Source organism: Pseudophryne corroboree, chromosome 6 (assembly GCF_028390025.1).
Source record: "Pseudophryne corroboree isolate aPseCor3 chromosome 6, aPseCor3.hap2, whole genome shotgun sequence".
Lineage (NCBI taxonomy): Eukaryota > Metazoa > Chordata > Amphibia > Anura > Myobatrachidae > Pseudophryne > Pseudophryne corroboree.
In genome coordinates, this window is record NC_086449.1 from 797,418,747 (window position 1) to 797,436,095 (window position 17,349).

Below are 17,349 nucleotides of genomic sequence, written 5' to 3' on the forward strand. Positions count from 1 at the left end.
GAATTGCGGTTCCTTACTGTTAAGGTGGTTTTTCTTTTAGCCATTAATTTGGACAGAAATGTTTCAGAGTTAGCGGCGCTTTCTTATAGGCTACCTTTGTTTTTGTTTTTTCATGATGAGCGAGTGGTCTTGCGTACGAAACCTTCCTTTTTGCCAAAGATTGTGTCGGTTTTCCACCTGAATCGGGACATTGTACTTCCGGCGTTTGTTCCAAATTCTTCCGGAGAGGATAGTCATTTGGCATTATTGGAGGTTGTTAAGACCTTACACATTTATTGTCTCGTATGGAGACTATTCGCCGTACAGATATTTTGTTTTTGATTGATGCACCCAGACGTGACTGACCGGCCTCTAAGAACACAGTGGCTTGTTCGATGACCTCTGCTATTCGGCAGGCCTATGTACCTTATACTGTTCCTGTTCCTGAACCTCTGAGAGCTCATTGAAATAGGGCTGTTGGAGCCTCCTGGACTGTTCGCAGAGGTGTATCTGTTGAGCAGTTGTGCAGAGTGACGACCTGGTCGTCCGTGCATACTTTCACAAAGTTTTACCATTTTCATACTTTTGGTTTGGAGACTGCCTCTATGGGCGTAAAATTTTACAGACAGCTATGCCGTCTGGTTCTCCCTCCTCTAATTAGCTTGCTTTGGGAAATCCCATTAGTAAGTGCGCAGCGTCCCCCAGATGGATGAAAGAGAAATAGGGATTTTTGTTTACTTACCGTAAAATCTCTTTCTCTGATTCCATCTGGGGGACGCTGCGATCCCTCCCGTCTTTTTATCTAGTTTATTGGTTATGGTCTGTTCTGCCTCTTTCGGCTTTGCTAAACGTTAACTGAGGTAATTCCTGAACAGGATGTAGATGGGAGGGGTTAGAGGGGGGAGGAGTTGATTTCTATAGGTTCTGTGCCAAACTCCCTTCCCACACACTCTAACCCATTAGTAAGTGCGCAGCGTCCCCCAGATGGAATCAGAGAAAGAGATTTTACGGTAAGTAAACAAAAATCCCTATTCCTCATCAGTCTTACCTCAGGTTCGCCATCTTGGACAGCCACTTCCAGTTTCAGGCCTTACCCTTTGGTCTCTCCACAGCACCACGGGTCTTCACAAAGGTCATGGCGGAGATGATGCTGCAACCACGCAAAATGGGTGTCAATATTGTCCCTTACTTGGATGATCTGCTGATAAAAGCAATGTCCAGGGAACGTCTGCTGCAAAGCATCAACCTGACAACCCGCCTGCTGACGAATCATGGATGGATGGATTCTGAATATTCGGAAATCCCACTTGGAACCATCCCAACATCTGCAGTTCCTGGGAATGATACTGGATACGGTGTCTCAGAAGGTGTTCCTTCCTTTGGACAAGGCGTTAACTCTCCAAGCTATGGTGCACTCAGTACTCCGACCCCGCAGGTCTCAATACATCTTTGCATACGTTTGCTGGGCAAGATGGTGGCCGCTTACGAAGCAGTCCAGTACGGCAGGTTTCATGCCCGGCCTTTTCAACTGGATTTGCTGGACAAATGGTCAGGGTCTCATCTGCACATGCATCGGATGGTGACCTTAACCCCGAAGGCGCGGATTTCTCTGTTATGGTGGATACATGTTCCTCACCTGGTGGAATGCCATAGTTTCAGTACTAACTCATGGAAGCTACTGACGACGGATGCAAGCCTTCGGGTTCGGGGGCTGTGACGCAAGCGTCCTGTCTCCTCCGGGATCAAGCTGTCCAAGTTCAGTCGGACAACGCCACGGTGGTGGCATACATAAACCGACAAGGGGGAACAAGAAGCAAGGCAGCAATGCGAGAGGTGTCAAAAATACTCCTCTGGGCGGAAGCCAGCACAAGGGCCATCTCAGCCATATTCATTCCTGGCATGGACAACTGGGAGGCGGACTTCCTCAGCAGGCACGGCCTCCATCTGGGGTAATGGGACCTTCATCCTCAGGTGTTTCATCAGTTGATTCGCCGGTGGGGGTGTCCGCAGATAGATCTGATGGCTTCTCGCCTGAACAAAAGCTATGCTGTTACTGTTCCAGAACGAGGGATCCGTAGGTGGTAGCAGTGGATGCGCTGACGTCTCCTTGGAATTACCAGTTGGTTTACCTGTTTCCTCCAATCCTGCTCATTCCAAGGATTCTAAAACGACTCAAAAGGGAAAGCGTTCAAGCAATTCTAATTGACCCAGATTGGCCTCGACGGACTGGTACACAGACCTCCAGACCATGTATCTGGAGGAACCCTGGCCTCTGCCGCTTCAACAAGATCTTCTTCAGCAAGGGCCGTTCATCTATCCAGACTTACAGCGGCTACGTTTGACGACTTGGAAGTTGAGAGGGAAATTTTAGCCACAAAGGGCCTTCCCGCCAAGGTTATTTCCACTTTGGTACAGGCTCGGAAGACGGTTACGTCAAAACACTACTACCGTATCTGGAAGAAATATGTTTCTTGGTGTGAGGGTAGAAAGGTTTCTCCCGTGGAATTTTGAATTTGTCTTTTTCTGCTTTTCCTGCAAGCAGGTGTGGATATGGGCCTACGATTGGGCTCCATCAAAGTGCAGATTTCGGCGCTTTTGATTTTCTTTCAGAAACAACTTGCGTTGTTACCGGAGGTGCAGACTTTCCTGAAAGGGGTTCTTCATATGCAACCACCTTTCGTCCCTCCCATGGCTTCATGGGATCTCAATGTGGTTTTGTCCTTTGTTCAGTCGGATTGGTTTGAACCTTTTACAAAGGGTGAAATTGAAGTTTCTTACTTGGAAGACTGTCATGTTGCTGGCATTGGCGTCTGCAAGGCGTGTCTCTGAATTGGGGGCCTTTTCCTGTAAGAGCCCATACTTGATTTTTCATGAGGACAGGGCTGAACTCAGAACCCGACCTCAGATTTTGCCTAAAGTGGTGTCAGCTGTTCACCTGAATCAGCCTATTGTGGTTCCGGAGTTGGCTGACGCTTCTGTGGTCCCAGAGTTCTTGGACGTGGTGAGGGCTCTGAGGATTTATGTCAAGAGGACGGCTCGTCATCGGAAATCTGACTCGCTGTTTGTCCTTTATGATGCCACCAAGATTGGTCGGCTGGCTTCTAAGCAACCTATTGCTCTCTGGATCAGGTTGACTATTCAACAGGCCTATGCTACGGTGGCTCTGCCTTTGCCGACGTCTATTCAGATCCACTCGACGAGGTCGTGGGGTTCTTCCTGAGTGGTTGCCTGGGGTGTCTCGGCCTGGGGTGTTGTGCCGAGCTGCTACTTGGTCTGGTTCGAACACTTTTGTAAAGTCCTGTAGGTTCGACACCTTGGCCAAGGATGACCTTCAGTTTGGTCAGGCGATTTTACAGGGGTCCCAGCACAGATTCCCCCCCCTGTGAGCTGTTCCTGCTCTGGAGAAATTCCCTGTCCGGTGGTCTGGTCTGCCTCTTTCCTGTGGTGCTGACTCCTGGGGTCCTTCCAGTCTTCCTGTTGGTAGAAACCTGTGTCTTCAGATCTCGAGGTTCCTGCTCACCTGCGGTTGTTCCCCGGTGTTGTGAGTAGCGGCCTTTGCCGCGTCTTGCGGCCTCGGCCGTAGAAATTCAGTTATATTCTTTTGCTGGTGTTTTTGCGGAGGTGCTCCGCCACAGCTGTCCTCCCCGGTACACGACGGTGCCGTGTAGGGGTGGACAGTGTTACCTTTGCTGCCTTTTCCATTGGCGGCCGTGCCGCACATACGTTTAGTTGTTTAGTTCTGCAGTAACCCCTAGCTCTGTCTTTTGTTTAGTTAGAGGTCCCCTTGTTTCTATTCAGTCTCAGTTTATGCCTTGTCTCATACTAAGACCGGGGGGCATCGGAGTTGGGCAGACCTAATCCGCCCTTCAAACGCGGCTGCCGTGGGCCCAAGAACACATAGTCTCGCAGGCGTAGAGTGACCAAGTGGGTGGAACAACGGAGTTAGGGTCCTAGGGGTACTGCTTTACTTTGTCCTGAATATCAGTGTCACGTTCCTGTGCTCGGCACTTACCCACTCAATATCTTACGTTCGGAGCACAGAGAACGTAACAACTGGATGCCTGCCTCAGTGCTTCGAATCCTGCTTACTACATGTAAGTGTTTTGGTTGGTCCGCTGTTGCGGCCCCTTGGTTTTGTTGGGTTAGCTTTGCTATACTTGTTGTTCTGGACGTTGCTATCCTCCGGTTAGTGCTCCTTTGTTGATTATGGTTGTTTGTTGGCTTGTTGCCTCATCGCTGTTGTATATATTTCTTCTCTCCTGGTATGTCCGTTTCCTTGGGCACAGTTTTCCTAGACTGAGTCTGGTAGGAGGGGCATAGTTGGGAGGAGCCAGCACACACATACACACACTAAAGGTTTTTAATGTGCCAGGCTCCAGTGGACCCGATCTATACCCCACAGTACTAAAGTACAGTTCCCCAGTATACATTACGGACTACGGGGACAGGAATTACAGGTAGGTATTAAATTCCTATTTTTTCTTGGTCGAAAAACCAGAACGATCCTTCAGGCTCTTTTTGAAGCTAAAATGACACCCAGCTTCAGGTTTACAGGTTCAGAATGGAGTCTCTTAGGTATGCCAACAGCATGGAATTGAATGAGTTCATGGTCTCTCCTTGGTCATCTAGAATGTTGCAGTGTAGAGTTGGTACGATCCATAGTTTATATATCGCATATTTGTCACCTGACAATTCTTTTTATGTTTTTACTACATCACCACTGAGCATTTTTGTTTTAAAAAAACCCCCCAAAACTTAAGGTTTGTGTTCTCCACAATGTGTTAGTAAATTAAAATATATGTTAGTACAGGTTGAGTATCCCTTATCCAAAATGCTTGGGACCAGAGGTATTTTGGATATGGGATTTTTCCGTATTTTGGAATAATTGCATACCATAATGAGATATCATGGTGATGGGACCTAAATCTAAGCACAGAATACATTTATGTTTCATATACACCTTATACACACAGCCTGAAGGTCATTTTAGCCAATATTTTTTATAACTTTGTGCATGAAACAAAGTGTGTCTACATTCACACAATTCATTTATGTTTCCTATACACCTTTTACACACAGCCTGAAGGTCATTTAATATAATATTTTTAATAACTTTGTGTATTAAACAAAGTTTGTGTACATTGAGCCATCAAAAAACAAAGGTTTCACTATCTCACTCTCACTCAAAAAAGTCCGTATTTCGGAATATTCCGTATTTCGGAATATTTGGATATGGGATACTCAACCTGTATCTGTCTTTTAGATTTACCACTCTCCGGGGCAGATGTATTAAGCCTGGCCCAGTGATAAAGCAGTGATAACGCACCAGCCAATCAGCTCCAATATGTAAATTGACAGTTAGGAGGTGATTGGCTGCTGTGTTATCACCTTGCACTTATCACTGCTTTATCCCTTCTCCAGGCTTAACACATCTGCCCCTCCATTTCCTATCTTTTTATGTTGTGTATATACAGCAGACTTATTTATCAACATGTTTTTACAGGTAGAGGATAAAGTGTTCAAGAGATTTTGTGAGGAAATTGGAGTAGCTAACATTCGAGATTATGAGGAACAATATGTGAAGCAACACCAAGAAACTGACAAGAAAAGGTCTTTTTTCGAATATGATACATTATAATTAGACATTTTAATTATTAGTAACTGTGGGTATTTTTGATACAATACAGTTTATTACATTTATTCTCAGAATTTATAACTGTCTATAGATAAGTACATAAAATAAAATAAAATACAACCCCTGAGGAAGTTATTTTGGCAAGTTCAGCCATAGACGAAAACCATGAAGTATTCTTGTTTTTATTTTGTTTTTTTTGTCACTTTGCTGTTGAAATATTAGTGCTCTCCATCCATTGGAAGGATGTGTGATGTAATCATTGTATCTCATCAGATAAGCGTTTAAAGGTGCTTACACACTAGGACGATATTGGTATGATGTGCCCGATTCAGCATGGCACCCGCCCCCCTCCCCCAGTGGACTCTGTTTGGAAGGTGGAGTTTTTCACATAAGAGGATTGTTTTGGAAATCTTGTTTTCATGTCAGATTTGCTATTATACAGTAAATTAATATAAATTATAATTAATTTATAATTACCCCATTTCCTAGGCTCGAATTTGAAAACCATGAGACCCGTTTGGAAGTTCAACTTGGATATAGTCGCGGACAACTTAAGAAAGAGGCAGAAAAGATGAATAAGCTAAAAGATGCTTTGGGAAGTGAAGAAGAAGCAGTCACCAAGCTTAAAAAGGTGCATTAACTGTTCTTTAAAGGCAACCCAGAAAATAATTTACATTGTATGAGATATTTAAAGGATGCCAGCCAAATGCTTATCGTGTTATTACATTTTGTAGAATTATTGTAATATGTACCTCTTAAATATTGTAAGATACCTTTGGCTTTTATCACTTATTACAGAAATGAAAGGCGACACAACTGCACTAAAACTTGGAATGCAAATATACAGTGATACTTCACAGCATGCAAGCTGCAACCTCACTGTCAATATAAAGACCATTAAAAATAGGACACATACACATATGTGTGACAAGTTTCCAATTTGAGTTTTACATGGAGCATTTTTTTAAACTAAGAAAGGTTATTTTAAAATGTGAATAACATAGAAATATGGATTTATTTTACAACCAGACTATGATACATAAAAAATAATAATAATGGTTTATATTTGAAAGTTATTCACTTACCTGATTTAGGATGAAAGTCGGTTTCGCAACGTAGTGGAGAGAACTTTATCTCAGCTACAAGAGTTCAAAAACCAACTGACTCTTAAAAAATCGGAGGTTGCGGATGCTCAGAGGTTTGTTGAAGAAATACGAAGGAAACTTTTGAATATCAACAGGTAAATAACATGTTAGGATTCAGTTATATGTATATAATATAAATGCTTAACTCATATAACAGTCTGTCGTCATTCATTGTGTTCAGATTTTTTACAGTGTTTTCTTGTGGTTTCAGTAGCTGCATGTTAGTGTTTTTTATTTTCCTCTAGGTCCCTTTGTGTCCATTTTTGCCTAGCCTTTTAAATTAAAGACAAATATACATTGTTTATCAAAAGCAGACAAATTGTATTTCTGCTGCGGGGTACACTGGGCTCCACAAGGATAGACATAGGGGTGTAGAGTAGGATCTTGATCCGAAGCACCAACAGGCTCAAAAGCTTTGACCTTCTTCCCAAGATGCATAGCGCCGCCTCCTATATCACCCCGCCTCCGTGCACAGGAGATCAGTTTGTAGTTGGTGCTTGCAGTGCAAGCATGTGACAGGAAGAGCAGCTCACAGCAGCTCTAGAAAAAGCTTTTTCTGAGGAAAAAAGAAGACTACAAGGGCTGCAGCAGAGGCACAGATTGTGCTGGATGTCAGTAGACATTGCCTGCTGCAGCTCCATCTCTCCCCCAGCGGCGCTGTACACTCCCGTGCCCTGGTTGCTGGGTACCTACAGCAGGAGGCTCCGGTTTTCTTCCAAGTTAGTCACACACGGCTGGGGCTCTCCGGGATTGCATGGCCACACTTCGGGAGGAGGTAAGTGGGTCCTGCTCGCGGGACCCGCACTTTATCGCAATCCGGCGTGGGAGGCGGGCCGCGCACGCTGGCAGTGGACACTATGGCAGTACAGGCGATCCCACTAGATCACCAGGGCATGGGTGCAGGTCTGGTTTTCTCTCTAAACCTTTCTCTGTCATCCATCTGGGGGACGCTGCGCCGTTACTTGTGGGTTAGAGGTGTGTGGTAGTGGAGTTTGGCACAGAATCTTTAAAAAAAAACCTGCCTCCTACCCCCTCTAACCCCTCCCATCTCCTTCCTTGCTCAGCCATCAAGTCAGCTTTAGTTTTGTGCCTGTGGAGTACAGACACAGTTTTTTTCTTTCTCAGATTTTTTTTTTTTTCTTTTTCTGAGTTTATTCTCAAGAGTACCTAGTCCCTGTTTACAGGTGACAGGTACTACTGGAGTGGGTTTAGTATCCCACTCTGAGCTGCCGCTGGAGGCCACCACACTTGGGTCACTGGGGCCTTTTCTTCACTTCAGGATGCCGCAGGAATAAGGTACAGGACAGCCACAATCTGTCACTGACAGTATTGGGCTGTCCCCTCTATTATTGCTCTTTTTGTTATATATGTCCCTCCCCCCGCCGGCCAGCCGCCCGCCCGCATCGAACACATCCTCCCTCCCCCCGCAGTGAGGGTGAGTGATTGGGTTGTGGGGACTTGTTGTAACTAGGTCCGGGAGAGTGTTATACACTCCCTGGGACCAACACAAAGCTGCCGCGATAGCCGCTGTGTGTAGCGGTGCGCGGGAGCCCGAACTTCAGGTTTCGGCAATACAGTGAACAGCCGCGCGTCAGACTTGCAGGGACGGCTTCCCGCCCTGCTCTACCCGCGCGCACTGTGCTGCAGCTTCCTGAAATGCTCCGGGACGCCATCTTCTCCGGCTGCATACTGGGGGACGCTGTGCTACTTAAGCACACAGGAATACACTATCTTCCAGGGGAAGTTTTTTCATTACAGTCACACATCTAACTGCAAGTATATTGTGGACTAGCCCTAGTGGGGGATAGCAGTCAGCCTTCTTGGGGGCACTAAAATTGAGAGTTAACTGCTAGGTCACTTGTCTAGGGTTTTATAGTACAGGTTTACTGCTCTTAAATATTAATCTTAATTAGAATAAAGGATGGCCAGTAAACCGGACAAGGCTACAAAGGGCAAAACGGCCTCAGTAGTGTATTTTTCCTGTTCACAGTGTGGCTTAAAGCTGGCTAAGGGTAGTGCTGACGCGGGTACCCTCTGTACTTCGTGCTCTGGTGCATCAGTGGCGGATCAGCAGGGAGGTACCACAGATCAGTCTATGCCTCCATGGGTCAAGAACATGGTGGATGCCATTTCAGATTTGCGTCAGTCTAGGTCAGAAGCTGAATCTGCTCAGACTCAGGTGGAGCCCCTGTGGTCCCAAAATATGGGCAAGTGTCTTACTGATTTAACTCATTCTTTAAATAAGTTTGTAAACTCTGCCAGCAGTTCCGCTGCTACTAAACGACCACAACCGTTACCCGCTATAACGTTTCCAGGAGAGGAGTTGGATTCACTAACATCTCCATTGGAGGAAGGGGAGGTAGATCCTGAATGGGATGAAGTTTCGGCTTGGGAAGACGAGGAGCTATCTACTAGCTCAGGTGTTAGATTGCTAATAGAAGCCATTCGTCAGACTCTTAATTTTCAGGATGCGGCATTGGCAGAGACTCCTCTGCCTTTTTCAAACGACAGAAGAGACAGGTTACTGCCTTCACTTCTTACTCTCACTTTGCGGATATTTTAAAAGAACCCTGGCTTAAGCCCGATTCTCGTTTCCAGGCTCCTAAGAAATTAAAATTTCTATATCCTTTTACGGAGGAAGATACAAAATTTTGGGAGACAGCCCCAAAGGTAGACGCTCCTATTTCACATTTGGCAAAAGCTACGGTTATTCCTTCTGTACAGTCCGTGACTTTAAAAGACCCCACAGATAGGAAGATAGAAGCATTACTAAAATCTATGTTTTCTTTATCAGGTGTCTCTCTCCGTCCAGTTCTGGCGGGAGCCTGGGTCCTTAAGGCCGTGGATGAATGGCTAGCACAGGTCGTATCTGGAATGCAGTCGGACAATCCGTCGGAAGCCATTCAATTGGCAGAACAGATTTCGGAGGCTCTTACTTATGTGGGTGAGGCCTTGTTAGGTTTCTGTTGCACTACAGTCCCGTGTTTCTGCCTTGACAGTGTCAGCAAGACGGTCTCTTTGGCTTAGGGTTTGGAATGCTGATTCGGACTCAAAGCATACCTTGACGGCAGTTACCTTTGAATGGGAGTTTCTTTTTGGATCAGAGTTAAAGAAGATTATTTCAGATACTACTGGAGGAAAGAGCCCCTTTCTTCCATCTGCTCCTCACAAACCGAAACCTACGAGGTTTCGGTCCTTTCGTACGCAGGGCAGAGGTAGTTTCCAATCTTTTCGTGCTTTCTCCAGATTTCCACGAAGAGGGTCATTCAGAGGTAGAGAATCTCAGGCTACTCGCAGACCGGCCAGTAAGCCTGCCGACAAGCCTGATGCATGACGCTTCAGGTCTTCCGGAGGGATCGATGAAGGTTGGGGCTCGGTTACTTCAGTTCAGGGAAGTGTGGCTCCTGTCGAAACCAGATCGGTGGGTAATGGGGGTCATATCCAGAGGATATATGTTGGATTTCGAAGAGACAGTCCCATTCCGGCTATTTGTCACACCTCTCCCAGACGATCCCTCCAGACGTCAAGCTCTTCTTCAGGCAACAGCAACCCTCTTACAAAATGGAGTAATCCTTCCGGTTCCCTCTCCTCAGAGGGGTCGGGGTTTTTACTCGGGTCTTTTTCTCGTGAACAAACCGGATGGTTCGTTCCGACCCATTCTGAATCTAAAAGCCCTCAACCCGTATATCTCAACCCAAAAATTCAAGATGGAATCCATTCGCTCAATTATCGCCGCCATGGAGCCAGGGGAATATTTGGCTTCAATAGACATAAAAGACGCCTACTTACATGTCCCGATTTGGATAGGACATCAATCTCTTCTGAGATTTGCAGTCAGTCCGTGGCATTTTCATTTTCAGGCTCTTCCCTTTGGTCTATCCACGGCTCCTCGGGTTTTTACAAAAGTCATGGGTCATGTCGTCGCGGTTCTCCGTTGTCAGGGGGTCAACATCACTCCATACTTGGACGACCTGTTGGTCAAGGCCCTGTCAGCGGAGATTCTCACTCAGAACCTGCGTCTAACGATAGAGACTCTGCAGTCATTCGGGTGGATAATCAACTTTCCAAAGTCGTCTTTACTCCCTTCCCAGAAAATGATTTTTCTGGGACTTTTATTCGACACCAACAGCCAGAAGGTGTTTCTTCCTACGGACAAGATTCAGGATCTGCAGTCCAGAATCCGGACCCTGTTACACTTACCGGTAGTGTCGGTCCTCAGATGCATGCAGGTGTTAGGCAAGATGGTGTCCTCCTTCGAGGCAGTCCCATACGCCAGATTTCATGCCCGACCTCTTCAGGCTCAGATTCTCAGCTGTTGGACTCGGACGGATCCACGTCTCGAATTGCAGTTGATCCGCTTGTCGGTAAAGACTCGTCAGTCGCTTCACTGGTGGCTTCACAGTCACAGTTTGAGAAAAGGAGCGCCGTTCACGGTTTGGTCTTGGATGATGGTCACCACGGACGCAAGTCTCAGCGGTTGGGGAGCAGTGTTCCAAACTCATCACTTCCAGGGGCGCTGGAACAGTCAGGAGTCAAAATTACAGATCAACATTCTGGAATTGAGGGCGATCCGGTATGCACTCCTTCAGATTCAAACCATGGTACAGGGTCATCCAGTTCGTGTGCAGTCCGACAATGCCACAGCAGTGGCTTACATCAACAAACAAGGAGGAACTCGCAGCTGGTCCGCCATGAGAGAAGTCGCTCAGATTCTCACGTGGACGTAAAGTTGGGTTCCAGTAATATCCGCAATTCACATTCCAGGAGTCGAGAACTGGGAAGCGGATTTTTTGAGTCGTCACACGATTCATCCGGGAGAATGGGAACTTCACCAGGAGGTGTTTCTTTCTCTAGTGGCCCGCTGGGGAATGCCCGACGTAGACCTAATGGCGTCTCGCCTCAACAAGAAGCTTCCTCACTACGGCTCGCGAACTCAGGATCCTCAAGCATTCTAATCGATGCTCTAACAGCTCCGTGGCAGTTTCAACTGGGATACGTGTTTCCGCCAATTCCACTGCTTCCACGTCTGCTTCAACGCATTCGGCGAGAAGGTCTCGCAATAATTCTGGTGGCTCCAGATTGGCCGCGCCGACAGTGGTACACTCTTCTGCGTAGCATGTTCGTCGGAGACCCCTTTCCTCTCCCCGTGCGACCAGATCTTCTTCTTCAAGGGCCTTGTTGCCAACCAGATTTAAGTCGGTTGGCTTTGACGGCTTGGTTCTTGAATCCAACATTTTAAAAGCAAAAGGTCTTTCTCGTTCTGTTGTACAGACGATGATTCGGGCTAGGAAACCGGTGACTTCTGGCATTTACCATAGGGTATGGCGTATTTACATTGCTTGGTGCGAAAAGCGGGGCTTGACTCCGCATTTGTTTAGATTTCCTCGCCTGCTATCTTACCTTCCGGAGGGTCTTGATAAGGGTCTGAGGCTTTCTTCACTGAAGGGTCAGGTTTCAGCCTTGTCGGTTCTTTTTCAAAAGAAACTAGCAATCATTCCAGAGGTTCAGACATTCCTTCAGGGAGTACTTCGGATTCAACCACCTTTTGTTCCTCCGGTTCCTCCCTGGGATTTAAACGGCCCTTCAAAACTCTCCATTTGAGCCTTTAGAATCTGTAGAACTACGTTATCTAACACGAACAGTTGTTTTTCTTTTGGCTATTGCCTCAGCTAGACGAGTGTCTGAGTTGGCGGCCCTTTCTTGCAGGCCACCCTTGTTAGTGTTTCATGAGAACCGGGGGGTTCTGCGGACTAAGCCTTCTTTCCTTCCAAAGGTTGTTTCAGCATTTCATTTAAATCAGGACATTGTCCTTCCGGCATTTACTCCGTCGTCTTCTCCCGGGGAGAACTCCCATTTGGCCCTCCTGGATGTTGTTCGGGCCTTACGTGTTTATTTGTCTCGCACGGAGTCTTTCCGTCATACGGATACCTTGTTGGTATTGATTGATGCTCCCAAGCGAGGTTGGCCGGCTTCCAAGAACACTGTGGCCCGTTGGGTAACTTCGGCCATCAGACAGGCGTACATGTCTTCAAATGTTTCGGTTCCTTACTCAATTAGGGCTCATTCGACTAGAGCTGTTGGAGCCTCTTGGGCTGTTCGCGGTGGTGCATCTATTGAGCAGCTGTGCAGGGCGGCGACCTGGTCGTCAGTCCATACTTTCACAAAGTTTTACCGTTTTCATACTTTTGGTTTGGAGACTGCCTCTGTTGGGCGTCGTATTTTACAGCCGGCTATGCCGTCAACGTCTCCCTCCTCTCATTAGCTTGCTTTGGGAAATCCCACAAGTAATGGCGCAGCGTCCCCCAGATGGATGACAGAGAAATAGGGATTTTTGTTTACTTACCGTAAAATCTCTTTCTCTGAGTCCATCTGGGGGACGCTGCGATCCCTCCCGTAGTTTTGTCTGGTTTATTTGGTTGTTTTTTTGTTTTGTTTTTTGTTCTGGTCTATCTCCTTTGGCTTGGCTAAACGTTAACTGACTTGATGGCTGAGCAGGAAGGAGATGGGAGGGGTTAGAGGGGGGAGGAGGCAGGTTTTAAGTAGCCCGCAGTGCCCGGTGGTTTTGCCAGTAGAGGGGATAAGGCTTAGACCTGGAGCCCCTCCCCCAGCCCCAGGGCGCCATTTCCCGCAAATGTTCCCGCCCTGGAGCTGCATATCTGTCTCTCCCTCACTCCCTGGCAGTGTCTGCGGCGCCATTATCCCTCGGCTCACTGTTCCTGGGAATGCTTGGGCAAATCCTCCTATGTAAAGCCGCCTGGTTGTCAGTGCTGTGACTTTACAAGACACTTAAGTATTCTACCTGCCTTTTTTAGTCAGTGTTAGTTAAGAAAGAGTGCATTTAGTCAGGGTTTCCTAGTACAATTACCCTGTGATATACAGCCAGTTCTTACTGTGTACTGTTATATCTATTGTTATATAGGTGGTCATTCCGAGTTGTTCGCTCGGTAAAAATCTTCGCATCGCAGCGATTTTCCGCTTAATGCGCATGCGCAATGTCCGCACTGCGACTGCGCCAAGTAAATTTGCTATGCACTTAGGATTTTTACTCACGGCTTTTTCATCGTTCTGGCGATCGTAATGTGATTGACAGGAAATGGGTGTAACTGGGCGGAAACAGGCCGTTTTATGGGCGTGTGGGAAAAAACGCTACCGTTTCCGGAAAAAACGCATGAGTGGCCGGAGAAACGGAGGAGTGTCTGGGCGAACGCTGGGAGTGTTTGTGACGTCAAACCAGGAACGACAAGCACTGAACTGATCGCAGATGCCGAGTAAGTCTGAAGCTACTCAGAAACTGCTACGAGGTGTGTAATCGCAATATTGCGAATACATCGTTCGCATTTTTAAGATGCTAAGATTCACTCCCAGTAGGCGGCGGCTTAGCGTGAGCAACTCTGCTAAAATCGCCTTGCGAGCGAACAACTCGGAATGAGGGCCATAGTTGTGTAAGCTAGTCCAGTGCAGTATTATTGTTAGTAATAACCTCTGCATTGTACAGACTGTGACTATTTGTGTGTGCATTTGATAGCTGAGTGGTGTCCATTTTGTGTCTTTCACTCAACCTGCTATCCCTATATTCTATAACCTGAGTGGGCTTGGTGCGTCAGGTTTTATCTAATATAGGAATTTCACAAAGATATACTGTATTACGTATTTTTCTCTGTGGTTTAGTCACCATATCTCTCCTTTATCTCTGCTGGTGCTGACTACACTGCGCAGGGGTTTGGGCTAGAGGTATTGTGCTGCTGACAAATTGTACTGTGTTACCTGATACTGCAAGTTATATCATGTCTGCTTCTGAGGGTAACGGTTCTGGGGCTGAACACACTGCCGGTGTTGCTGAAGCCGCAGATACCTATGAGGAGATTATAGCAGCTTTGGGCTCTGGTTCTGGGGGCTCCTTGCCCCCCAGTGGGACCGTGGCAACGGGCAAATAATGACCCGCCGTGGGCCACTTTTTCCACGCTTCTGCATACGCTAGTTCATAAACTAACACCCCCTATGGGATCCCCAATGCCGGTGCAACCGTTTGTGGTCCCTGCAGCAAACCGCCGTGGGCGGACGATTTATCTGCTCAAATAAAGAAGTTGAACCAGTCCCTGACTACTAAAAAGTCTGACCGTCGCTCGCCTACGTCCAAGGGGTCCCCTAAGCGAGCGCTTGTCTCCTCACAATCCACTGCTGTCACTGACACCTCGTCGGATGAAGACGGCACTTACACTGACTCCACAGGTTCTGACTCAGATACGGCTGATGGGGAGGGTGGTTCACACGTGGATGTTCCTGATCTTTTGGAGGCTATTAAGTTAATTTTACAGATTACGGATGATCCCGAGCCATCCGTTCCTCCTAAGAAACCAGATAGGTTCAAGCGTCAGAAGGTGGTTAAACAAGTTTTACCTCACTCTGACCACCTAATTGATATACGTCAGGAACCCTGGGAAAACCCGGGGACGAAGTTTGTGCCTCAAAAGAAGATGCTGGCTCGCTATCCCCTCGCGCCGGAGCTGTCTAAGAATTGGGAAACGCCTCCTCCAGTGGACTCGCATGTGGCTAGGATGGTGGTTTCCTCAGCTCTACCGGTCACCACCGTCACGTCTCTAAAAGAGCCTATGGATAAACGTGTGGAGGGTTGTCTGAAAGCGATTTACACCCTCACGGGTGCTGCACAAAGGCCCACTATTGCAGCTACTTGGGCTGCAGAGGCCATTGAAGCATGGGCCTTGGAGTTAGATTCTGAAATCTCCTCTGACCATGCTAGACAATGCTTGACAATGCCCCTTTCGTCCTTCAGGTAAAGCAAAAGGTCAGGCGTACAACAAGCAGGCCCGCACTTCCAAACCTGGTGAGCCTAAGCCCAAAAGAGCTTTGGCGGCCTGTCAGCCAGCTTCCAAGACAGATAAGCCTGCCGCACGACGGGGCGGGCCTCCCTCTGGGGGATCCCAGGGTGGGGGGCCGGCTTCTAGGGTATACCTTGGAATGGTTGAAGACCACTTCAGATGCCTGGATACGGGAAGTCATCACTCGAGGTTACGCCATAGCCTTCAAAAACCGACCCCCTCATCGATTTTGCCAGACAGATGTCCCGTTGGACAAGACAAAGGCAAACACTCTACATTCGGTGGCACAGACCCTCCTGGATACAGGAGTCGTAGTACAGGTGCCTCTTGCGCAGAGGGGCCGGGGGTACTATTCTCCGCTGTTTCTAGTCCCGAAACTGAATGGGTCCTCCCGGCCCATTCTCAACCTCAAGGCATTGAACAGGTTTGTGAAGGTTTCCAAGTTCCGTATGGAAACCCTTCGCTCTATAGTTCTGGCCTTGGAACCTGGGGACTACATGGTCTCCCTGGATATACAGGATGCTTACCTGCATATTCCTATAGCAGTGTCTCATCAGCAATACCTGAGATTTGCGATTGGCAACTGCGATTACCAGTTTCGGGCATTACCTTTTGGTTTAACATTGGCTCAGCGAGTCTTTACAAGAGTCATGGCGGTGATGACGGTGGTACTCCGCCATCAAGGGGTCAGGATACTGCCGTATTTGGACGACTTGTTAATCCTGGCAAATTCCCCAAACTACTCCTGCGTCATCTAGATGTGACGGTCCGGTTTCTGCAAGCCCATGGGTGGCTCATCAACTGGAAGAAGTCATCCCTGATCCCTGCTCAGAGCATGGTGCATCTGGGAGCACTATTGGACACTCACAACCAGCGGTATTTCCTGTCTCAGGAGAAAATCCTGAATCTTCAGGACAGGATTCGTTGCTTCCTATCTCGTCCGCAAGTGTCGATACATTCGGCGATGCAGGTGCTGGGCCTCATGGTGTCAGCATTCGACATGGTGGAGTACGCTCAATTTCGCTCTCGCCCTCTCCAGAGGCTGATTCTAGCCAAATGGGACGGCCTGCCTCACCGGATCAGGTCTCAAATGATCTCATTGACTCCGGAGGTCCGTCTGTCGCTGCTCTGGTGGCTCCGGGACAAGCAACTGTGCAGGGGCCGTCCGTTCTGGATATCCGACTTGGTCCTGTTGACGACAGATGCCAGTCTAAGAGGTTGGGGAGCGGTGCTGGAGCAACACTCCCTTCAGGGTCGGTGGACCAAGGAGGAGTCATATTCTGGAGTTGCGGGCGGTCTTCAATGCTTTGAACATAGCCCAGCATTTAATTCAGAACCGCCCTGTTCAAGTACAGTCGGACAACGCCACCACAGTGGCTTACATAAATCATCAAGGCGGCACTCGAAGCCGCCTAGCAATGAAGGAAGTTTCACGGATTCTACAGTGGGGAGAAAGCCATCTACCGCCCCTATTGGCAATATTCATTCCGGGAGTCCTGAATTGGGAAGCGGACTTTCTCAGTCGTCAGGACGTGCATGCCGGCGAGTGGGGCCTCCATCCAGAAGTGTTTCAACTCCTAGTGGTAAGGTGGGGCCTTCCAGACGTAGATCTGATGGCGTCTCGACACAATCACAAGGTTCCGGTCTTCGGAGCAAGGACAAGGGATCCTCAAGCAGCATTCGTGGATGCGCTGGCGGTACCGTGGAGGTTTCGGCTGCCGTACGTGTTCCCTCCGGTGTCACTCCTGCCCAG

The 17,349-nt window shown here is 47.8% G+C and overlaps 1 protein-coding gene across 2 annotated transcripts in view; it reads left to right on the plus strand.

Moving 5' to 3' along the window:
• Nucleotides 1-17,349, plus strand: part of SMC1B (structural maintenance of chromosomes 1B) — a 619,466-nt gene that overhangs the window by 413,457 nt on the left and 188,660 nt on the right. For both annotated transcript variants that reach the window (XM_063928898.1, XM_063928897.1), the window contains 3 exons: nt 5,483-5,589; nt 6,104-6,245; nt 6,709-6,854. In XM_063928898.1, coding sequence (XP_063784968.1) covers nt 5,483-5,589; nt 6,104-6,245; nt 6,709-6,854 — 395 coding nt within the window. The remainder of the gene's footprint in view (nt 1-5,482; nt 5,590-6,103; nt 6,246-6,708; nt 6,855-17,349) is intronic.